Consider the following 24,666-nt stretch of genomic DNA (forward strand, 5'->3'; position numbering starts at 1 on the left):
TTTCTTTCAACTTTGCCTTTTAAAATTTCAGAAGCTGCTGCAACAATGTTATGATGTGGGTCTAGTTTAGTTGTGAAGAGTTAGTCATCTAGGCAGCCCAGAGCTGTAAAAAAAATAACAACACTTTAAGTGATAAAAAAAAAAAAAAAATCTTGTTTTTCTGCATGAGGAGTCCGTGTTGTGCCTTAAAACGCCCCTGGCATCTGATGTTAATGGGTGTTTTATGAGTGGGTTTTTGCAGGGGTGGCAAAACAGCCGTGTCACACCGTTTCTGCCGGAGATCAGAGGCCGGCAGGTCAGTGGCTCCTTGTTTCCATGTGAGGCAAAATCCACTGTGCTTGAGCTGAGTCTGGGTAGAGCCACAGAGACCTGGACCTCTGGTTTGCAACCACATCAGTCCTGAGCTGGGCCCAGTGAAGTCAGTGAGAGCATTGCCACTTGCTTCAAATGAGGTGGGTCTGGGCCCCTTGAAACTATACAGATCTGTTAAAAGAAACGTTGTCTTTTGAGAGTTTTCTGTCAGTTCAAGGGAGAACTCAGTTAAATTACCTTGGTTTTACAAACAGCCTTTTGTTATTAATATTATTTCAACAAGTGTTAGGGAAATTAAAATCAAAGGCGAGGTGGCAAAGTGTATCAAAAACACAAGCACAAAGGGGCTGTATATCTACGTAACATAATCTTTCTTTTCTCTGGATGAGAGAATCCCAGAGATGGAAGATGAGGCTGAAAATCAGTGAGTCAGGTGTTTCTAATAAAAAGTGAAATCTTGGAAATTTTTTTCAACATTCTAGCTAATTGAAGTTAATCCATAATGCAGTGGATTCTCCAGCATGAAGATTTGCTTGAAGAACTATGTTCAAGGCGTGTCATGGGGTGGTTCAGCTAAGGACTGCAGTCCTTATGCCTTATGAATGTGGTCATGAGGCAATGACCTATGTCACAAGTTTTGGAGACTTCCGAATGAACAGGTGAAGGTGGAATATTTTAGACTCTTTCACAAACCTATTTGGTTACCAACTGTGAGGAGCTGTCATTTTGTCTGACTGGTTGGTTTGAGTGGGGATAAAAAGTCAAATCATAAAGTAGACAAACTGGGGTGAAATGGAAAAGAAGTGGTCTTTTTACCGTGGTCATTTCTCAAGTTCTTCTTCTAGAAATACTCTTAACTGGTAATAAGTATATTTTTTTAGTAGGCAAAGTTAATTAAGCGTTGACATAGTTTGCCAAAGGAAAATCCTCCATCTCAGAGATTCATCCAGCAGATACCCAGGTCTTGTGAGAGGCACACTGTAGTTCAGATGCAATTACTGAACCCTAGCTGAGACCAGTCACTTAGGTGCAACGTCCAGAACATGCTTTAAAGGACTGCCCTACACTATTGAGCTTATTGACAGCTCAGTTTGGTACATACAAAGGGCTAAAGTGAAGAAGCGGGAGAACTCTCTCCGTGTTGACCAGAGTGCACAAGTGGACAAACTGGTCTGGCCTGTGCTGTGCAACAGATTCGAACAGATTATCTCAATGGTACCCTTGTGATCTCAAAATAAATAGATTTATGGTCTTTTTTCTTTCTTTAAATGAAAGCTTAAAACACTTTGGGCCTGTATTCTGCCACACTGTGCAAGTAGTCCCAATAAAGTCCCTGCGACTTCTGCCTAGCGAAGCCTGACCTCTGATCCACTTGCTCTTCTCTGAAAATCCGTGAAGGGAGAACGCAGCTCTTTTATAATTGATGGTTTTCTTTGGCTTTTCCTGACAGGTCTAGAATCTTGCCCAGATTGATTATTTATTTAAGGACTAATTAGCAGAACCCGCTATCATAGCAAGTCAGTGCTTCACAATAAATGCAGCTGCACAGTAAGTGCAGCCTGTGTCTGCTGTGGTGGCACTGCCATCAGTCAAAGATTAGCTGATGAAAGTGTCTTGCAATGAGGACCAGGAGCTGCTAAATGGTTCTGCTTCTGGCGGAAGCTCAGCAGAAGGCAAGGCTAGAGACGTGGTCTGTCTAATGAAAACCCTCTCCTGGCAGCCATAGAGGGTTTGCGTTTAAGAGCTGGGCAGCAATCCCATGAACCATGTGAACGCAAAGGAGGTCAGTCCCTCAAAATTTATTAAAATTGCTGGTTTGAGCCATCCGAAAATTGTATGTGCTCTTGAAACAGGCCGAGAGTCACCACTGGAAAGCACCCCCAGCCATCAAGCCCTCATGTTATAGGCTGTGTGTTGTGACCACCAAATCATTTTTAAGTTCTTTTGGCCCCTCACTTCTTCAAGCACCGTTTTCTGACCTAGGTCAGAGTGAAATATGTACCAGAGCTCACAAAGCTAAAACAAACAAACTGCAGGTCTTTGAGCTTTGAGTGGAGCCTGCAGTCGCCTCAGCAGATGGCTTCTCCAATGAGAGGGACATGGTATAAATATTGAGCTAACCCTGGGCTGAAATGCTGTGGAGTATCACCTAGCACAAGGGCAGTGGGGCAGGCTAGACAGGATTGAACAGCTCTGAACTGTGACAAGCATTTTTCAAAGAGTGTGGCCTTTAAAGCTGCTGTGGTTATGGCAGTTAACTAGCTACGCAGTTCAAAAGGGAACAGATCTTAATGAGTGGTCAGTGTGTCTAGTTTCTGCCAAAAAACTGAAATGTCAACAGCTCTCCTGCACCACTCCATTGATTTCTGTTCTACTAAGTGCTTTTATTCCCTAGTTTTGCCTCCTCTGAAATATTATGCTTAAGCAAAATCAGTGAAGCTGTTATGAAGCTGCTCCATTTGCTCTACTTCCAAAAATAAAGCAATGGTTTCCATATCTGTTGTGGACACCCGACTTCCGCTTCCTCTCTTCCTGTTGCTAATTATTATTTTGTTCAAGCAAAGTGCTTTGGGGCTGGAATTTGTCAGGCTTAATAATCAACCCATAGGAGAATTAACAAGAAATTGGGTAAATTAGATTCAGCAGTTAATTAATTTGATTGTCCACTGCAGCAAACTTCGTCTCATGGGAATGACGAATGGATGTGTCCAGTCTCTTTTCCAGAGCTGTTTGATACAGTGGATGTGTCTGTCCACCTACTGAATGATAAAAGTCAGTTTCAACATGTGTTTCATGCCCTTTGGTGCTGTCGGACTCCTTAATCCCTAGGAGAGACAAGCCTAAGTGGTGTAGCTGTGAACGTATTTCTGATTTTCTTTCTTGCAAGCCTTTCATTAGAAAAATATGTCCTTGCATTCCCCCTGGCTCAACGTGTGAATATATATAATAGAAAGCCGAGAATGCATTCTTAGCATTTCTGAAATCTTGGAAGTCTAGTAATTATTACTCTGGATGTAACTATTGCATAAAAAGAAAGAATACTAATACAATTTAAGTTGTTTCTACCCCTTTTCCTGGTATTATGCTCACCCTTCCCCTGTACCCCTGGGTCCTAAGGTTGGCAATTCCATTCTGGTGGGGTCAGAAGGGGTGTTATGATGGTCATAGAATCATTTAGATTGGAAAAGAACTTCCAGGTCATCGAGTCCAACCATTAACCTAGCACTGCCAAGTCCACCACTAGACCAAGTCCCTAAGTGCTACATCTACACGTCTTTTGAACCCCTCCAGGGGTGGTGACTCAACCACTTCCCGGGGCAGCCTGTTCCAATGTTCCATCCTGTCATGTTCAGTTTCTTCTTCCTCACTCTAGGATCCACTTGGGGTTCTTTGCTATGTTTGCAAACATGCTTTTACACCTTGCTCTTTCTTCATTGATCTGCATCTTCACGTTACACCCAAAGTTACTGTACGTGGTGGTTTTTACATATGTGTGATAGATACTGAGCCTTCACTCTCTTCGTTGCCCCTAAAACCAGTTTTGTCCAGGTCCAGGTCTGCACTTCTTTAGCTGGCCATTGGTGTGTTGTTTATAACCGTGGGGTCTCCAGTGCCATACCTGCGCTCCTCTACACCACCTCCTGTGTCTCCACTTCCCAAGGCTTCTGTATCATACCAGCCCCGTGTTGCTTTATACTACATCGTTGTGTTAGTCTCATAAATATCGCGTTCTACAAAGAATAACTCCTTATGTTACTGTTTTCTATGTAAAATTATTGCTGTTACAACTAAACCTAGTAAAAGAAAGCTGCAGGCAGATCAAGACAGGTTCAGACAGAGCGAGCCGGATGAGTTTCAGTGGCTTTGCAAACTCTGTTCAAAGCTTATGGCCTTTTGCTAGCATGTTACAGGGCTACTCAGTTACGGTACTGACTGCTTGCAGATGATACCACTTGCAAAAAACCTGTGGAACTACCTGCCCTGTGCACAACTGCAAAGCCTAAAGCTACTGCAGTTCCAAAAATCTTTTGTAGTTTAAAAAAAAAATACAACACAAAAGCAACTCACTTTATTATGTGTCTGAGACCCTTCTGTGTGATGCACTGATCGGGGGTATACCCCAGGAAATGGGGCTACCATGACCCAGTGAGGCTATCATGAAGCTTGGCACTGACAGAGGCAAGATATAATAATATTGAGCATTTTATAAAATAAATTTGATACCAGGAACTAAAGAGATTTGCTCCAAGGTTATAAGCATAACAAGATTTATTGGGAGTTATGTCTTTCATTAGACCAACTGATAGCTGACCTGAGGAAGGTCTTGTGTATCTAACAGCTTAATGAGGAGGTTTTTTGTTTGTATGTTTTTCCAAATCCAATTTTCTAATAAAAGATGCAGCTTCTGCTTGCAAACTTTGTCTTAAATAAGAATAACATATAATCATACAGGTCTTACCATTATGCTGTCTGTTTGCAATTGGCGTTAGCTATCACATGGAAAAAAATTCAATGAATATCCTGGTGGAAAGGGCACGAAAGAGTCTGTAGATTTTCTTGCACATTTGCAGATGTAGTTGAGTCCCAGGAAACTAAAGGGTTTGACCTTACATAGATAATGGGCATTCAGAACCCATATAGCTGTGTTGTCTTCATTAAAATTTTACCTCCCACTAGTAGTGATGACTAGCAACAAAGAATCGACCTGCATTCCTAAACAAAATATTACTTCTGTTCTTCAGAAGTCTCCAGCCAAATGCGAGTTTTAAACATACTGTTTGGCTAAGAAGAGATTATTGATAAATTTACAGAGGCAAAGGATCATGAATCTTGCTCTTGGTACAGAGTTTGATGAACAAAGCATGAACATTTTAAAGCAGAGAGAAACATTAAGTACAGGAGTGGTATTGCTGTGTTTCATGCAACTATTTTTATATTCAGTATGTGTACTTAATATTCAGTTAGCTTTGCAAACCAAAGCCAGTGTCATCATTATCTAACACTGTACAAATCTGCCTTCTAGTATCAGCAAATGTAATTGAATTTAAAGTAAATGTTTGTGGGGAGAAAAGCAAACCTAAGACCTCAATTATAAAAAGAAAAAAAGGAGTCTGATTTTATGTGTGTGTATATATCTGAGCTCGTTCAACCCACTTCTATCAAACCCATTTAAATGCAATTCTCCAGTGTTCTCCGTCTCTGGAAAAATAAAGTTCTGCATCAATGGTGAAGGTGATGTGAACACATTGCTATTTTTTTAGCACCAGCAGAACTGGAGATGGAAAATTGAAGTGTTATCAGGTATCTTAACTTAATGGTTTTTTCCTCATTTCTAAACCTCTCAGGTTTAAGCAAGAAGATTATTTCTTTCACATGCAAGTTTGACTCTCAGACATTCACTCGAAAGGGGCATCTCGCATTCTTTGGAATTACGTAATAAGAAATTATAAAATTGGAAGTTTCATTAATATTATGCCATGTTTATTTTTTTAATGACTTCCACATTGAATGCTCTTAGTTTATAAATCAAAATAACATTTTAATAACTGCCAACCTGGTACAACATTTGAATAGCCAGCTGCTATCTTCGTGCTTCACTCATCACTGCAAGCAATAAGGATTCTGGAAATGTAAGATTTCTTTATTGTACAGCCAAATAACGTAGATTACAGCTTTCATTCTAGCAGCAATATTATATAGAGATTCCTAATGCAGGTAGGTTTTAGATCTTTGATTTTCTTATAAACTAGTGAAATGAACCATAGAAGGTACTGTATGTTTTTGTATAGTCCTGAAATATTTTTTTCTTTTGCCTTGTTAATGACAATTATACTTTAGGAGTTAAATTGGTTTATATGTAAAGATTAGTGGCATTAAGGAACAATAGGAACTTACATAGATGGTTAGAAGTGCTAGTAGTCCACAATAAGGAGGTGCCACTTTGTTATGTGATTTGAGTTCACTTTTAGTCTGGCTTTTCAGTGCCACTGACTATATGTCTAATAGTGTCAGCTAATCAGCTGTGTGAGAGCAGAATTCAGTAAACGTTCAGGATGTGCTGCACTGTGGCAGAAAAGTCTGTCGTTGCCAAGGCAGGCTGGCAAAGAAGCCTTTCGCATATGTTCAGAAGTTAGAGGAGGTCTGAGACCCCACCCAGAGTACTGTGTCCAGCTCTGGAGTCCTCAGTACAAGACAGACATGGATCTGCTGGAATGAGTCCAGAGGAGGGCGATGAAGATGATCAGAGGGCTGGAGTAACTCCCCTGTGAGGACAGGCTGAGAGAGTTGGGGTTGTTCAGCCTGGAGAAGAGAAGGCTCCGGGGAGACCTTACAGCGGCCTGCCAGTGCTGAAAGGGGGCTGCAGGAGAGGTGGGGAGGGACTTTTTAGCAGGTCCTGCTGTAATAGGACAAGGAGTAATGGTTTTAGACTAAAGGAGGGCAGATTTAGACTGGATTTAAGGAAGGAATTCTTTGCAGTGAGGGTGGTGAAGCACTGGCACAGGCTGCCCAGAGAGGTGGCAGCAGCCTCATCCCTGGAAACATTCCAGGTCAGGCTGGACAGGGCTCTGAGCAACCTGATCCAGCTGAAGATGCCCCTGCTCACTGCAGGGAGGCTGGACTAGATGGCCTTTAGAGGTCCCTTCCAACCCAAATTGTGCTGTGATTCTATGGGTCAGGTCAAGCATTCCCAAGGCCCATATGGGGTGTGCCCGTTTGTGTGCAGTCAGCATTTCCACTGGGGCAGGGGACATGGTGGCCTTCAGCTGCTGGCTCAGCATCTGGTGAGCAGGACAAGGCCAAGCAGTGATTGCAGCAATGTCTGCTCTTCGTGTGTGATCAGTCAGCTGCTTCTGGTGGGGTGCAAGCAAAGCAAATTTTGCTTGCTTGAAGGTGAAGCCCTTAAAGTGTGACCCAAACAAGGGCTAAAGCAGAACTGAATGCCTAGGAATGGCTTCTAAGAAGGCTGCAACCTCCAGCCAGGTCAGCGAGCATCAGCATTTGGAACTCTCAGGTTATGAGAGTCTCAGTCTGAGACTTAGGCATCAGATCCCACAGTGGGGACAGTCTCCATTACCTGGAGTCATCTGGTACAATCCTGAATACAGCAGGAGATTTAGGTCTTCTGAGGGTTCCCAGCTACAGGGCAGCCTTGAAGGCTTCTATCTTGCTCTTGGTCAACGTGGGGAAATTGGGCAGGGGAGGAAGAACATAAGGACTGAAAAATATCTATATCCATCTGAATAACAGGTGGATGGGACTTTGGAACTTTTCGAGTTACAAAACAAGCTTGTGTCCTAAACAAGCATCTGTTGTCTTGATTTAGCTAGTAAAATACAGTTGCTTAATCTTGCTTGACTGAAATGATGTTCAATTAGTATCCAGTGTTAAAACAAAGGTGGGATTTTGCATGGCCTTTAGAAATGCCACTGCTCAGTGTGTTGTTCTTTCTGCTGTTAGAAATCAATACACTTCAAAGTTGACAATAGCAGCCATTTTAAAGCGTGCAGTAGTGCACTGTGGCTACCAAGACTGTTGGCGAAGGAAAAGTTGTGCTTTCTTTGCAGTTAATTTTGTCCTTTTGAGTATCTCCACTTTTCAGCTTCATGAGTATCCCAAAAAAGACACCTATAGCAAACAAATATATCATGTTCTTTTCATATGCTTGCCAAAACTACCATTGTATTCAAGACTGAATAGATGACTACAGTTCCATAAGTTGCTCCAGCTAGATGTTGTCACTTTTCATTTTCTTTTCCCTTAGGAGGAAAGTGGGGAGAATGAGAAGTCCAAAAATATCTTCCACTAAAAACAGTAAATGTGGCTTGGCAAATAAATATGTAAGAATTATCATAAATTTTCCAAAGGAAAAAAAAATCTCATGATAAGCAATCATTTAACAAACAGTTGTTCAAAATCATACCTGGCAGCGATGGCATTTTGGATGCAGAAGCCCGCTACAGCAACTTGGCTTACACATGAGAAATATCTTGCAGTCTCAATAGAGTTCTGCAGAGGTCTGGCTCTTTCCCCCCCCAGTGTTTGCGGAACAGTTTCCTCAGGCAACATAATTGCATTTGTGATTTGCTCCACTTGCAGGAAGCGTCCCCTGAATCTTGATGCTCCCTTTTGTCTGTGATTGTTCACGGACCTGAGAGCAGAGTCAGTGTCCTGGTTTGAGCTAAAACAGAGTTAATTCTGTTTTAGTGATTTTACTTTTCAGTTAAGTTTCTTCTAAGTAACTACACTTTATGAAATCAACAGCATGTTTTTCCAGACAGCACCTGCTTCTAGGAGTGATAGCACCTGATGTTTATAGCTAGAAAGTGCAGTTGCTTAGAAGAAACTTAACTGAAAAGTAAAATCACTAAAACAGAATTAACTCTGTTTCAGTTCACAAGAGTCGCCCTCACTTGTGACAGTCTGTGAGACTTTAGTTACCTTCAGCCAGTGGGATGCCATGGGGTAGGGCAGAAGGAAGGGTAAAGGAGGCAGGTTTTGAAGTTAAAAGGCTAATCATATGGTAGTTTCAGCGGCTAAAAAATGACTGGTTCTGTCTTGAAATACGTTGCCAAAGGTGAATTTCAAAGATGCACCGGACCTGAATCTGAATGACAGCGTTACATCTGTGTTCTCTCCGGGTGTATACGACCACTCACTCTTTGCAGCAATGACAGTGGAAAATGAATCCATAATCTGCGCTGTTACTTGGTTGTCATTCAGGTCTCATTACTAGGATGAATAGGGAAGTTTGCAATGGCTATTATGCCATTGCTCAATTCTTCTTTAAAAATATGTACAATGTTACAGTTTGATTGTTTAAGAGTTCGCATTTACAGTCCTGGTCTGATTCGTACCCTGTTTGTTTTCACATTAGTGTTGCATTGTCCTTTTTTTTTCTTCTTTTTTTTTTTTTTTTCCTTCTGCATGGGAAGTTTATTCATGCTGGCATTTCTGCTGGATGTAGTTTGTTCAAGGCACAAAACCTTTAGGTAATGTTTGAACAGGTCACTAAACTAGCTGTCCTGAGGCTTTAGGTTTCTGATCCAGATCACTGCATAGGTAAAGGGTTGACATCAAGGGGAAACAGCAGCAGCAGCAGCAGCAATGTTTAAACTTCCTGGATTTTTCTTTTCTTTCTGATAAAGGAGATTTGCCTTGCAGTTGTGTGGGGATCCTTTCAGATCCCTCTGGTTAAATTTGCAAAGCCCTTTTACATTCTTAGAGTGGTGTAAGAAACCAATGTTCACTATGGTTGAGTGTTGTGAACCCTCCATCTTCTGCCTGCTGTGGAATATTTTGAGACAATGTTTTGCTTCCTCAGTGTAATCACAGGTTTGGGCAACCACTCCAGGGCCCGGCTGGGCTTTTTCCATGTATCTTCACATCAATTTATTGCTTCTATTACTCAGGCTTCCCTGAGGCTTTTCTTGTCTTGAAAATAGTATCAAGTCATTAAATATTTTGAAAACTTTTTATTCTAAGACATATCTATCAGGGTATGAACATGGAAGTTTTATCCAGTATGCTGAATCAAGTTGTCACAAGTAAAAATTTGACCTTTAGCCATTTTGTTAACTTACCTTTTTAATATGTATAACTGTGCTTGTCTTTCGTATTAAATATAGGGTGAAGACAAGAAAGTACCTGAAAAGACTCTTCATGGCCCTGTGTCACCTTCATCTGTACCTGACCATATGAAGTGCAACATCCTTAAAGCTCAAGTGGAAGCTGCGTTTAGAGTAGGCACCCAGGTGATCTGTCTTTGATATTTTGCCTTTCTAGTTTTGGCATAGCTTACACCAATTTTCCAAAATCACCTCGTTTCTGAGGAAGGATCTTGTTTTATCTCAACTATCCACACTGAGCTAGCTTTCTGTAGCTGCTCTGCAGTTTCATCAGGTAACTCAAAATGATTGATATGATGAAAGTAGGAAATTTGTCCTAAGTGACGCTGACGGAAACTGTGGTTAAGGGTGTTCTAAAGATAATATCTATAGCACCCAGATGAAGCCTTTATTTTAAAAGATTAACTTTAGATATCTGAATGTGAAATGTTAGCTAGTCTGTTGTTTTCTTACTTGTTTCTGTGCTTTTAACTGAATTTTAAGATGTTATTTTCACTGCTTGGTCAGTGTTTACATCAGATACATCCTGTTTCAAAAACACCACAAGTCTTAATGCTGTCATGCAACTGAAAACTGCTGCGAGATGGCACAACTGTAAAAAGTTAATTTCTCAACCAGAGGTAACTCTAAGTGAAACCTAAAATATATGAGTCTTGTCACGTGTAATTTGTGGACAAAAGATAATGCCATTGGTGCCAAAAATAAAGCCAAACAGAATGCTTTAGGAACAGAATTAGAGGCAGAAAGATTATCCCAAGTTCCTGTGTTATCCTTAGGCATACTTTTCTCTTTGAATACAAATTATGTCGGTGTTTCCATTGCTTTGTTTCTTTTCACAATAACATATCAGGTCAACTTGCCCTGCAAAGGATTTTGTTAACAATCATCTTTGTGTATTTGTTGTTCCCCTGGCAGATCTTTCATCTGAGAGCTAGGTTACATCTGGTCTAGCTAGACCTAAGGAAGTATCAACATTTGGTTATTCTGACTGCCCTAGATTTCAAGAACAGAAACCATAAATCTGACAGCATGTGGGGGAAGGAGGTTGGGGTTTTTTTTTCTTTTAGTTTTTGCTTAAGGCAGTTCTCTCACCTCTCTGAATTCTGTGTTGTATCAACTGTGTTTCATGCAGCATGTTTCTTGTTTGATTGCCCTTGGGTTTGCCCTCTGTTTTTCCTGTGTGTCTTTTCTGCAGGATGTCATGGTATATTTCTCATGTTTATGTTTTCTCCTGAATATGCTTAATGGTCATGTTTGACTGGATAGTTAAAGACTGGAAGCAGTGTGCTGCTGCATTCAGAATACAGCATTACTAAGACAAGATAGGAAATGTGCTTAACATATGCATCTCTCAATTCACCTGCCCTGCCTTAATTTTTCACTCTGAGGCTTTCCAAGGGAGAGCATCCTGGCTTGCTTTTTCATGCATGCCATAACTGTATTCTTTAGCTGCTGCTGTGTTGTAAATAAGTTTCAGAGCAAGCTGAGCATTCCTTTTTCCTTCTTACCTGTGTTGGTTTGCGCAAGGCTTTAGCAATCAACTTGGATTAAGTAGCTGTCCATAGGCTTGGCCACAACGAGGAAAGTCTTATGATTTCAAGGGGAAGGAGGGGAAAGAAGACTGTTGCAGGATAGCATGTTTTGTGGGAAAATAATGACATGCAGTTCAGTTTGAAATCCCTGGAGCTTTCAGTGCTAACGAAGTATGGTTTCAGAGTTAGAGCCAGTAAATTAGGATGTCACCTTAATCTTGGAAATACTCATTCAGCTCCCTGCTTAGCCACAAAATTGCCTGTGCAACTAGAGATGAGTTCTTCTGCACTTGAGCTCCCCTTCTGTCAAGTATGAAAAATTACCCTTCTCAGATTCATTGCAAAAATAGGTAGGCAGACACCAGGCAGTGGTCAACTGTTACAGTAAGAAGCTGTGGCTGCACAAGCTCTGGGAAGGGTAGGCAAAATATTTATTGTGAAGGAATGAGTAGAAACACATCATCCATCACCTAGAAAATAGGAGGAAGGAAGGGGGCTACAGGAGGCCTTGATAAACCACCGTACCAGCATACCATAAAACCACTCATTTACATTCTCCACCCTCCCCCACCCAGACATCTAGCCGAATACCAGTAGCTAAGCCATTTCCCAGTGGCAATCCAGTCATTTTCTGGGAAAAGTGATCTGGGATGGCATTACACTGCTCAGAGGCATCACAGCATCCTTTTGAGGCACTAGATAAGAAATAGTTTCCTCATGGAAGACAACCGTTTAACTCTTTGTATTCCTTCAGGGCTGTGATCCTGCCCCTCTTTGACTCCATCTGACATAATCCACTGCCCAGTATATCTGGAGGACTAACTGAGTTATCCTCTGCCCAATTCTATCTTTTGATGCCAGTTCCACATTAAATCCCTGAGCAGGCCTGCCTTCTGGCCGCCTTCTTAAGGCTCCAGTTTCTCATCTCTTGTTTTCTGTACTGTCACCATTCGACTTACAAGGCAGCCAGGGCAAGAAGTGTATCTAGGTTCTGCAAGGCACAGCCTGTATTCCTCGAGCTGTAAAGCAAGAGAGGCTGATTTTTCCTCATGTACAGCATAGATCTTCCTTTATTTTGTGGTATCACCAAACAAATGAGGAATTGCTCCTCTCTGCTTTGTAAAATGAAGAAGAAAGAACCAGACTCTGTCTGATGCAGGTGCTATTTGAAAAGAAATGTTCTTTTAAAGGCCCCAAAAATCTATGGTATAACTTGTCCTTTATGAAACTTCGTGGGGCATCTTTGTTACACAGTTAGGTGTAAAAACATGAGAAAAATATTGGTGCACTGTAGGATCAGATCCAAAATTAACAAACTGTTGCTTGAAATATTTGTAACAGCTCTCTCTCTAAGCAGTAGGAATATTTTCAATACCATATGCTACTAACATCAGGATGTGACAAGTTTATGAAGGCACCTCCTGCATGTAGTAGAAGAAGAAGCTGTTCCTTGTTAATTCTGAGAATGGAGTGAATGATTGCAAGTGGAAAATATGAACTAGGACATAAATTTTCTGTAGTTTTCTTTCTTTATGGCAGCTAGACACCAACACAAGAGAGGGCCTTAGAAATTAGTGATTCCAGTGCTTATGATTTCAAAACTAAAACCAGGGGAAATTATGCAATATATTTGAAAATATATTCTGGAAGATGGTCTCTGCGCTGCTTCATTTCAGAATTATGCTGAAGAGCTCTTTATCGCATTCCTGGGGGCAATACACCATCTCCTGTGGCTATAGTCCTGACTTAGAGACCAAAAATTTGTAAGTTTATGGTGCTGATCGCTGAGCCCTGCGTGAGGTTTAGCGTTATAGAGCAGCAGGAAACTTAACACGGGTGAGTTTGTTTATTTGGCGAAGATGGAAATATTTATGTGCTATTCTGCTGGCTGGAGAATCAAACTACAGTGTGCACAGGGATGCTGGAAGCTGAATCCGGGAGCACACGGCTGCAGGCACCACAGGTGAAAAACGTGAGGAACACACACATGCCTGTGGGAACCTGTGGTGCGCACGGGGCGTGCCATACGGTGTCTGTAGTTCTAGAGCAAAGGAGTGGTGTTTCACAACACACCTTTCAAACCGTGCCACAAGGATCTGCCACCTTCTAGCTGACAGACTGCATATCACAGTTCCCACATAATTAAGCTCCAGGGGAGCACTAAACACTGTGAAGCAACTGACATATTTTCTTCTTTTTTTTTTTTTTCGCCCCTTCCTTTTTTTGCATTTGTTCCAGACTCTTCATTTGAGAGGGAGTGGTATAAAGCAGCAGTGAGGAGCTGCCAGAATACAAAAGCCCAGCTCTCCCTGGCATTTAAAACCCCTTTGCAGCTTGCATGAGTCAGTGCTGATATGCTGTGATTGAGCAGACGACCTGTTAGTGCCACATAGAGTCCTTTTGCCAAACAGTTCATGGCCCAGCTGATGGAGGAAAGATACCAGCAGGTTTCGGTTGCTATTTATATCCACTTTGGCTCCGGGCAAATCCTAATTATCCTTAGAATTAAGCACAGGCTCCTGAACAAATGTACAGCTATCTCAGCAGGGCTCTTTCTTTTGGCGGGCAGTGTGCGTTGTGTTCCAGTAGTTTGTCTTCTACAAGTGGTGTTTGTATTCTCCACCTGTTACCCAGGCTTTCCTAAATCCTTGGGTTGATGTAAGTCTAGCAGGTTAGCACAGGGAAGGAACTGAGATCCTGTTTCTCATAGATTTCTACTGCAGCTGATTTTTGCATTTTCTTTCTGCAGAAAATTTCTTTCTGCAGACATTACCGCTGAGGTGTTCCTCAACATGATGGGTGGTTGTTGAGAAAAATGTGGGGGGAAAAAGTAGTTTGGAGATGTGGAGTTATTTGGAAAGAGCATACAAAAATCCCATTCGCTTCTGCTTTATCAACCCCAAGGGAAACTCTTGGCTGGAGAGAGATATCTTCTATCAGCCAGGTTTAGGTTCTTGAGCAATTGATTCCCCTGCCTTGATTCTCAGTAAACAAAGGGACATTTACACTGAACAAAGGGACGTTCAATACTCTAGCCCCTTTCAAACACTAACTTCCTTCACAAGCCTATACACATGTAAATTTTTAGGCCAGGTCGATAGCCATCTCTCTCTTTTTCCTCCCTGTCCTAGAAACAAATGCAGCCCGGTGATCATGTCGTTTTTCTTTAAGTATTGCAAATATGTAAGTGCAGGTTGCTTGTGCTGCCTCGAGGAAAGGACTGGACCGTGGTACAGAGCATGTCTCAGGACGTGCAGGGGTACAGGTCTCCTGCAGCCTGCATAGATGCCAGCCATGGCTGCAAACGTAAATGAGACTGGGATCTACGCATTATTTGTGGTAGAAAGGGTGCGTAAGTGAGGTGACTCGCAGTGCTGGTCTGTCTTATCTACCTTGATGATTCTTTGCCTTTTTTGTTGTGCTGTCTCCTTTAAGGCAAGATTCAAGTGTAAGGACTTGTCAGCCTCAAAGTCCAGGTGCTTTTGCCATGTATTTTTAGAAAAAATTTGCTATCTGTGTGTGAGCTGGGTCTTTGGAGCTTTATTCACTTAAGGGGATCTGGATTCAAATCCTAATCAGGTCATGAATGAAAATAGAGTAGGTAAGGGAAAGACACTTGAGGATTTATAATCTTATGTGATCTTTCTTATAATAGGACTTAAACAAATCCTTCGGGATCCCCAGAGGAGTTCTTAGCTTTCACTAGATATTGACTTAAGTACCTTGAAAGGATCAGCTTTTCCAACATTTTAACCTCTTTCCATCATGAATTAGATACTCTTTGCTCCCTTCTCCGCCTCTCCTCCCTCCCTCCCGCCTTCCTCATTCACAGCACAGAGCTACTGCACAATTTGACAGCCTTAGCGCAGAGATCAGAACTGGAATTACGTGAGTATAACAGGTCACAGCTGAGGTGTTCAGGCTGTGGGGGAAGCTTGCACAGCTCCTTATGTACATGATGCCTTCCTTGCTAAAGCTGTTGCTGTTAGTCACCCACTCGGAAGGGCGATAAACTCACTGGCAAATTTCAGGCTAACTAAAAAGAAGCAACTGCGCTGGGACTCTAGGCTGGAACATCAGCAAGCACAGCATCACATCACTTATAATTGCTCATAACAATGGAATTTAAAAATGGCTCAGCTTTAAAACCTCTGTGTTCAGTCACTAGAGGGAAACAGGTTTGCCTAACTTTAAAAGCGAGGCTACAGGAAATGAAAGGTGTCAGAGGTACAAAAATACAAGATTTTTAATGTGTGTGGGCCATGATGATCAATATATGATACATGGCAGCTCATTAGAAGTGTGTCAGCAATGATACCTCAAAGTCAGGGAAGGAGCTGAGGAAATGATGCAGCAGCCTTGCTGAGGTGCAGAAGGGGAGGGAGGATTTAGACAAACAGAATGTGGGAAAAGGGAAATCTTTAATTTATTCCCTGGGATACTGGAGGCAAATGTGGCAGTGGTGTCACAAGACTGTGACAACGTGTTGTGGATGTCAGCTGTGTCTCCTAGCTGGCATGTCTGTAAGTGCTAGTACATGATGAGACAAGTACTGTTGATTGCAGTGATGTGTAGGAGCCCAGGAGAGACGTGGTGCCAGGCCTGTTCAGAGGGAGAAAACCAGTAGTCTGTTCCCAAGAGACCTAACCGTGATACTTTTCTGCCTGAAAGGGTACATTTGACATATTAAATCATCAAGGTAGGTTTACCTTGGCAGGTTGTTCTTCCTCGTGGTGCATTCCTTAGCCTGTATTATCTAATGAGATCAGCCAACAATTGGCGTGGCTGACAAATAACAAAAATGTTGATGAAGAGCTGAAAAACCTGGCATGCTTCAGGCCTCCTTAGCATCATTACAGAGCCAGAGCCAAGATAGAAAAGTATTTCCAGGCCACTGCAGTGAGAGCCATTGCTTCCTTGCCTTTGAAGATCTCCAAACATGTGAAAGCTGTGTTACTCTCCCTTCCTTTCTGCAACTGGGAACTTTGTGAAATTGCTAAATAAGAGACATCATATGTTTCCTATGAGACTTCCCAACCCTTGTCTTTCTCAGATGAGAACCTGACACCTCCCTGCTTGGCTGCAGTGATCAGATTCTTCATGCAGGCTTTTTTGCTTGTTCAAGATATTCCTGTTGTGGATCAGATGGGGTGAGAGCCACAGCGATGCCCCTTGTGATGGAGGAGAGGCACAGAGAGCACTAGCTCCCTGAGGTGCTTGCCTGAGGTTTGAAGAACGCAGCCTGCTTTGCACAGTGCCCCGCTGGAGGCTCACCAGCCCACAGTCCCAGCCAGAATTAGTTGTCTGTGCAGAAGCACAGAAGGCTGCAGCCAAAGTTGTGTCTTTCTTGTGTTCTCCCACTTGGTACATGCCCAGTGCGACCAATTCCCGTTTTGAGGTCCTGTTCTCCATCATCCTGGGGCTAGCTCCTCCTTCAGAAGAAAACAGAAGGAGCTGCTGTTCACTAGGCAAATCTAACCCACCTGGGCTTGTGAATTCATATGTGGAGTTGCTCTCACGGGCCAGAAAGTGCTCCTGCCCCTGCTGGAAAGCTCAGCGGGGTCTAATGTAGCATCCCTGGAGCATCCGCCCGCTCTCTAAGGCTCCAAAGGACCTGGCTGCCAAAACAGCAGCAAGGGTTATGGGTGCTTAGGAGTCAACTGAACAGCAGTCTGAAGACTGTCAGGATCAGCCTGGCAGCCCATAGGTAGATCACATAGGCAACTGTGGGCAAGATTTGGTATTACTTACGTGCTTTTCTCCTCTTTTCATCTTTTGGTGAAACTGGTGGGTTTTTAGCAATCGTCTATGAAGAGAGCCTGTACAATGGCATTTCTGTCCAGGCATGTTTCTTGTCTCTAGTATGATAAAGTAATGCTTTATCTTTGTTTCTAACACTATCCAAAAAGTTGATGACATATGAAATCAGAATATAAATAATTTTTCTTTTGCTATGGGCCCAGTCCAGATGAGAAAAGAGTGTAACATTGTGTGGATGCATTATATGGATCAATCTTTAATTGTGTTTGTTTTGCAATCTGGTAGCCAGGAGAGCCAGCTTGTTTCCCTTTGGGTAATTATTAAATGAATCTGCTCCTGTATAATGAAGTTTCCAGGTCTGCTATGCCCTGAAACCTCTCCCACTCAAAGCAGCAGCCTCTGGGTGAGGGGAGAATCTGCCTTAATTAAAAAGATTCAAGCAGGTCCGTGCTTCTGCCTCTGTCCTTATACGGCTCAGTGCTGGGCTTTCTGTGGCTGATGGAGTCTCTGCCTGGCTCTCTGTATGCATTCCCCACAGGTACCTCCTGCTAGCCTTGGCTAAACTGCCTTGTTCCACTGACAGAGGGCATCCTGCAGTGAAAACCCAAATCCTGGCTCTAGCACATGCACTTGTTTTCAAATGAAGGCCAGCCATCTGGGAGTTATATTGTGAGAGTTGTGTACAAGTATAACCCTTGCTCTACATTCCATTGTTTCAGTAAGGCTGAAGAAGTCCTTGTGTGGTTAGTGAGTGTGATTTTCAGAGTGAGGAGGAAAAATAAAAGAAACTTGCTGACAGCTGATGACTTACTGACCTCCTTCTGAAAACAAACACGCAAACAAACAACCCAAAAGCCAACAAGTAAAGCAAGGGTGGTACAGTTCCTGATGGCTGAAGCCCTTTGCAGAAATGTTTGCGGGTATAACATTTTCTTATGTCTGTTCATCCATAGGCATGGAGGAGAGGCATAGGGGGAGGAGAATTAGCCCATCTGTATTAATACGTACCTGCCATTGCACACCCATGGCACCCGGTGTGCACGCCTGTCTACACCTAGCCTGTGTACAGGGTGAAAGTGTAACAGTTGCTTTATCACCCAACAACCCCTCACCAGCCCAGAAGGTGAATCGGGAAAAGGAGGGGAGACCCAAGGGTTGATTGAGGTGAAAACAGATTTAATGCAATAGCACCAATACCAACAAAAGTGTCCAAAGTTATGCTCGGCCAAATGAACCCGCAGCAGTCACGATCAACAGGAGAGCAGTTCTCAGGAGCTGGGAGAAGCCAGAGGAGGAACAGGAGGAACCCCACAGGAGCTCCCCTTCCTCAGCCAACCTTCCCCCTCTATAATGACCATGACACTATGGGCTGGGCTACCCCTGTAGCTCACTCAGGTCAGCTGCCCTGGCTGACTGGAAACTGCTAACGGCCTGCCTGGCATGGCTGGGCTGGGATTCTGTCCCAGCTGAACCAGGACACTGCCTCATCACCTGAGGCTGTTCAGGCTTCTCCATTGCTTTACATGCTCCCTCTCTCCCTCCAGTTTTGACTGGAATTACTTTCTCGCTGGTCTGCAGTACTTAATTGGGGGTACAGGAGTCTTTTCTGTTCTGTAAAGCATGAGTAATAATGGAGCAAATTAATATCAAGTTCCTCCGGGATACAGCACTTCTTGAGATGCAGGCTTAGCCTTTCAATGCAGAGAAGGCAAAAGAGAGTGGTAATGTAGTCACAGAGCTGAGAAGAAACCAAGGATGAGCTATTAGGGACTAATACAGTAAAGGCCTCTCAACTGGCTAATGAGGTCCATGGCTTATAGTGTTTAAGTAGGTGGAATTTTAATAATTTCATTCATGGTCACAGTCCCTGCATTGCATCCTTGATCTCCATACTCTCTTTTCTATTGTTGTGTTCAAGTACAGCTTAAAATGCAGCTCAATTAATTTGGTGAAAATTGGAATAAAGTAAAATTTATGGTTCTAAAAAGTAGCCAATCTGACACATAATAAGCAGCTAGCTGTCAGGCTTAACAATAAAATGTTGTTAAGACATCAGCGTTGAAGAAGAGAATGTGTATTAGGTTTCTGACAGATGGATTCATGTTTACAGCTTTTGGAAGACCAAGAGCTTTATAAAAAGCATTATGATTTCTGTAGAACAAAGAAATATTACTTCAGTGCTCATCTATGCTAACAAAGGATGATTTTCAGTGCTTTCTCTCAATTCCTGAAAAAATGTTTTCTTACCTTTCAAGGAAGCACTAGATTTTGAGTAAACATTATGCTAGACAGTCCTACTAGAAGACCAGTTTAAAAAAAAAAAGTTTTCTAGAGCTAGCTGAATTTCTTAGTTACAAATTTATTAAAAATTACACTCTTGATCCTGAAATTATTCATGGTGTGACATTAATTCACTTGAAAACCTTAGCTGCAAAACATTTGGTGGCTGAGTTACGATGGTGGTGACAGTGTGATTATGTCCCACTTCTATCTGATTCCTTTGTGTTTAGAGCATTTGCCTGGGATTGAAGAAACCTCTGGCTGAGGGAGATTAAACCCAAATACGTAAGAGCACTATGTTGGGGTGGAGCTTCTCCGGTACCTACTGCTGATCCTGTTCTCCTCTGAGTAAACTAGCTCCCCTAGGAGAGGGATGGACCTGCTGATGAGGTTCAGAGGGTCTCCTCTCTGCGGGTGGTGGTTTTGATATCAATATAGAAAGTGCAACAACGCTAACAGGAGGGTCACAGAGGCTCTTACCTCAAAATGCTCCCTAACCCATCACCTCAGGTACTTGCCTGGGCTGGATTAGGCCCAGGACAGTTTCCTTTCTGCCAGGCTCCCAGTGGTTCCAGTTTCATTGCCCATACAGTTAACTGTGTGTACAAGCTGGAACAGTCTGTTCCCACCATGGCTGATGCTCTGGTAAATAATGACCTGGGAAGTGGCAATGAGGGTTTTGTTCTCTCTGGCACAAGGGGGAGACAAACCTAAAACTATCACAACTTGGGCAGTTTCCCCAAGTGCTAAGCATCCCGACTGATATTTTGTAGCTTATTGCCAAGAAGAAAGTCAGCTTTGATTTTGTTTCTTTTTCTTATGAGTACCCTGAAATAGATCAATTGTGTGTGATCAATAACAATTTGTGTTGAATGGAAGGTCTCACATAAAATTTACAGTATTTTTACAAGCCTCTAAAATCCTTTGGTTTGGATTTGATAGATTTGAAGGAACCTGTCTCATCCTTTTTGAAGAGGATGAGACTGACACGTTTAATTCAATTTGATCTGGACCGATGGCCTCAAATAATTATGGTTCAGATGTTAAACCCTGAAAAATCACTCTGGCATAGGACCGTATCGGTTCCCTTCTATCCGTATAGCAGAATGGAAATGTCAGAGCCTGCCAAGTCCATTAATGATTTGGAGATACTCTTGTGTCTTCAGCCAGTATTTGCTGTTGAGGGGTGCAGTGTTGCGCTGACACTGGCATTTTCACATGGATTGTGGAACCCTGTATCTCAGTTGAAGAGTATAATCTACCAACGCCTGCCTAAACTGGGCCTTTCTTGGGTAATGAAGCAATTTTCATGTAACTCATTTTGCAATACTAGTATTTTCGACTCTATAGACAAATGGTATGTAAGAAACAGGACTCTATAATTTAGCAGAGAGCGGTAGCAGGTGAGATTTTCTGTGATTGCATTTACAGTGTGATTATATGTAGAGGATCCCATTTTTCAATTAATTTTTCAAAGACTGGGTGAAAAGTTGGCATCATTGTTTTGATTAGACTACATAAATATTTATTATATTCCAATTAAAAGAACAACTGAACTACAGTATGTTTGCCTGAGTTGGTTTTTATTATTTCTGCTCAAATGCTTTCTGGAGGAACTATAAATATCAGTGTTCCTTTCTTTCTCCTCCTTTATCCCTCTCCAGTCTCTTCTGAACACTATTGCTCTGCACAGTGTACATTGCAGCCCATCACAGTGAATCTCAGCTGTAGGAAATGAAAAAAAAAAAAAATGACTGTGCCTTTTAAATCTGGGCAGAGTAGGAATTTTGGGTATTGCAGTTTTCTGGGGTGCTTACAGGATTTTTTTTTTTAATAAACAGTGGTATTATCCTAAGTGTATGGATGTCATACTAAACTTTGGCTCCTTCTTTTAACAGGCTGTGAAAGAAGAGACCTCCTTTGTAAATCCCAGTAAGACCTCCAGCCTGCAGGACCCTAATGTAAGGTCTGTTGCTTCTTGTCCGTAGGGAAAATATCAAATAAATGCATGATATAGTGAGGCATTTTCCAAACATTATTTCAAACAAGTGTTAGAGGTCAATTTGCTCATCCCCAAGTTGCTGTGTAAAGTTCACCAAGCAATGAGCTCAGGAGAAAATGTCTGTCAGAAGGGTGCTTATTTTATACACGTATATCGGATATGGTTGAAGAATTAATAAAAGCTCAACTGTGAAAGTCAGACCGAGTGTATATACTTAAACAATTGATAAAAGCTCAAGGTGAAAAATCAGGTCTAGTGACAAACATAGAAAAGCTTATATAAAATTAAGTCTGTTTTCATAACTTTTGTATCAGAAACTTGCTAAGTGTCCAAACCGGAATATCCTTGTCTTTTTCTGATTTGTGCGTCTTTTTTGCAGAATAAAAGGTGTTTGGTATACAGTCTTCAGAAAAAAGGGTCATTTGCAGGCGGTAGTGACTACTTTGGTTTGCACTTTTATTCTGTTGGTAGTGGATAGTAGTCTTCCTTTTTTGGGGTGGCCATTTTGAAGAGACGTGCTAATTGTAAACATTATTTGAATGGCACAATATGCTGTCTTTCAGCAGGTGATTAGAGAGAAGGTTACAGCGTGGGTATGTGGAAATTGCCTGCCACACATCTTTAGTGTCCAAATCTGAGAGGAGAGTGTGATGAAAAAATATTACAGATTTAAAGCATGGCAGTCACGCTGGCTGTTAATCAGCTAATTGTGCTAGTGCATATGCTATGTATATGTGTATGTGTATGTAATATACACATCTAGTAGAGCACTAGTCATCTCATTTTATTTTATAGCTCTCTGGTGGTGACTCTTGCAACTGAAAGCTGACAATTAGGCATCTTACAGAAAAGTCTGGATGAGGGGGATAATGAGTTATGTTTACAAATTAAATCATTCTGAACTCAAAAAGAAACAGTTAGTTGTGAAAATTTGTCAACCCGTTTTTCAAATGCATATCGTTCCTAGAAGGTGATAAATCAGCAATAGTCTTCGAAAAACCATTTCATTCAGAAATTCCTTTCTGATCAGATTGGACTGTCAGAGCTGCTGTGCTTCCTTAGTGAAGGCAGCTCCGTAGAGAAGACTGGTGAGGATATTTGGTGGTGCTGAGGCAGGAGGAGGCGTTAGAGGCGACGCTGTTCCTTTCCGTGGCAGTCCCAGGCTTGCCCGCAGTTCAGCTGTGATTCCCAGTTCCCCACACATCTCTCACCTTGGGACACCCTGCAAAGCTGTAACTTCTAGCCTGGCAGGCCGTGATTTTCCCATTTGTTTGTCCAAGGGGCTGCAAAGTCTACTTGATGTTTAGAATCACTCACTCCTCTCCTGTGCCGTTGCCCTTTTTAGATCTCACGAAACTTTCTTAGGACCACTGAGAAAATTCATCACATACATTACACAGTGACCTCAGTGACCTATTTCTTCGTTTAATAGAAATGTGTTTCATGTATTGTCTTTGCCACAACACCCTTTATTGGATTGCTGTCACTTCCAGAAGTAGTCCAGGAGGACCTGGTTTGTAAGCCCTGTGTGATTTGGAATGTGGCTACAACTTGCTTTCCTTACCTTTGCTGAACTTCTGCATAACATCTGTAGGAAAGCCTTTCTGTTTCACATTCTGTAATAGATTCTCTCCTGCTTTATCATGCTGAGCTGTAAATGAGTTGTGTGCTTTGTGAGGTGAAGTACTATTCAGCACAAGTAAGGATGGCAACCTGGCTGCATAAAAAGCTAATTTTACTGTTTTCTTTTGCACACGTCCAAGCTTATAAAATCGTAGAAGCCACTTTGGAGTTCTCGGTATGCACCAGTCTGGTGTATATTTGTCTAATATTTATTTTTATATGGTTTATGTCAGTCATCATTTCCTCTACAGTCAGTTGTGCTGAATGAAATGGTATTGTTTTGTTGCTTTGTGTCTGTGTCCTGGTGGTGCAAGTATACAAGTAATCAATGCTCAGGGATAGAGCAATTTTAACAGCCTGCATTCAAAACTCAGAGAATAATGCAAAATAAATTTGGTGTCTAACCAATTCTCTTTTTCCTTCAAGTGGCTTCCCATTCTGCAGGGTCATATGCACCCTTGCAGACAGCCAGCATGTGACCTATTTGCCAATAACATTCTCTGTAACCTCTCTTTTGTGGACTTGGTTAGACATAAATGAGCCTTTGCTCTGCTAGGAATTACATCTGAGTAGAGCCAAGGGTTAGTTCATACTGGTCAGACAAGTCACCTGGGAGTTTTCCTCTTCTTTAAATAAGAAATACACAAGTATCCTTTGTAAAAAAGCCCTCCCCATGGAATATAATTTTTATTCCTGCAAGTACCCTATAGACAACACCTGTGTGAGTGTTTGAGGAATATTTATTTGCTGAAGTACTTTGCCAGTTGAAACCAGTGTCTGTCACAGCTATTTAACAATACTCCACTCTTTCCATGCAAGGGATTTATAGCAGGGACAATGACTTCATGTATTTGATTACTGGTGACTGTACACTAGCAAAATGCTCTGTTTTGTCCAAACCTAAGACATTGGGAAATTTATTCAGGCTAGCTAGTAAGCAAACATGCAGTTTTGATCATTAACTGAGGTGTGATTTGTTCATACAAATAGGAAAATAGAAGGTGAGGAAGGAGGGCAGTAGTGCTTGCATGATTAAAGAACTGTGCTCTCTTTGCTACCATTTTGTCTGCTCATCCATTGCCACTCCAAAGATTACACTTCTAATGAATTAACTGCTTGGATACGGCCTGTAATCCCCCTGAGCAATTATTTTAGCATCTGCCACAGCAGACTCAATTTGACTAACAATTGCTATAGCTTTTTGTAGAATTAGTTCTGGTTCAACTAGTAATTACTCATATATATGTGTTGTATAGCCACTTTCACTACAAGCAGGTCTCCAGTCATTTTGTTGGGCATGGCCTTGGAATAATGTGCTTATGCAAAGTCATCATGTGTCAGTCAGTTTATTCACCTGTTTTCTGTCTATTGGCAAACTGCAGATACTTCTGTATCTCAGTAATTTTAAATATTGGGAAAAAAACCCACAGCTGAAGCCGAAATTGCACTCATTGTGAGCTTTCAGCAGGGGAAAGCTTGTGAAATTGGCTCTGTCATTTGGTGCACAGGCTGGAAGTCCAAGGTTGTCTCT

At 42.0% G+C, this 24,666-nt stretch overlaps 1 protein-coding gene across 1 annotated transcript in view; it reads left to right on the plus strand.

The window, feature by feature from the left end:
* EPB41L4B (erythrocyte membrane protein band 4.1 like 4B) overlaps window positions 1-24,666 on the plus strand; it is a 174,995-nt gene that overhangs the window by 108,192 nt on the left and 42,137 nt on the right. Inside the window, 2 exon segments of the mRNA XM_086469142.1 lie at window positions 9,939-10,064; window positions 21,409-21,476. Coding sequence (XP_086325268.1) covers window positions 9,939-10,064; window positions 21,409-21,476 — 194 coding nt within the window.

Source organism: Leptosomus discolor, chromosome 8 (genome assembly GCF_034619465.1).
Source record: "Leptosomus discolor isolate bLepDis1 chromosome 8, bLepDis1.hap2, whole genome shotgun sequence".
NCBI classification, from domain to species: Eukaryota; Metazoa; Chordata; class Aves; order Leptosomiformes; family Leptosomidae; genus Leptosomus; species Leptosomus discolor.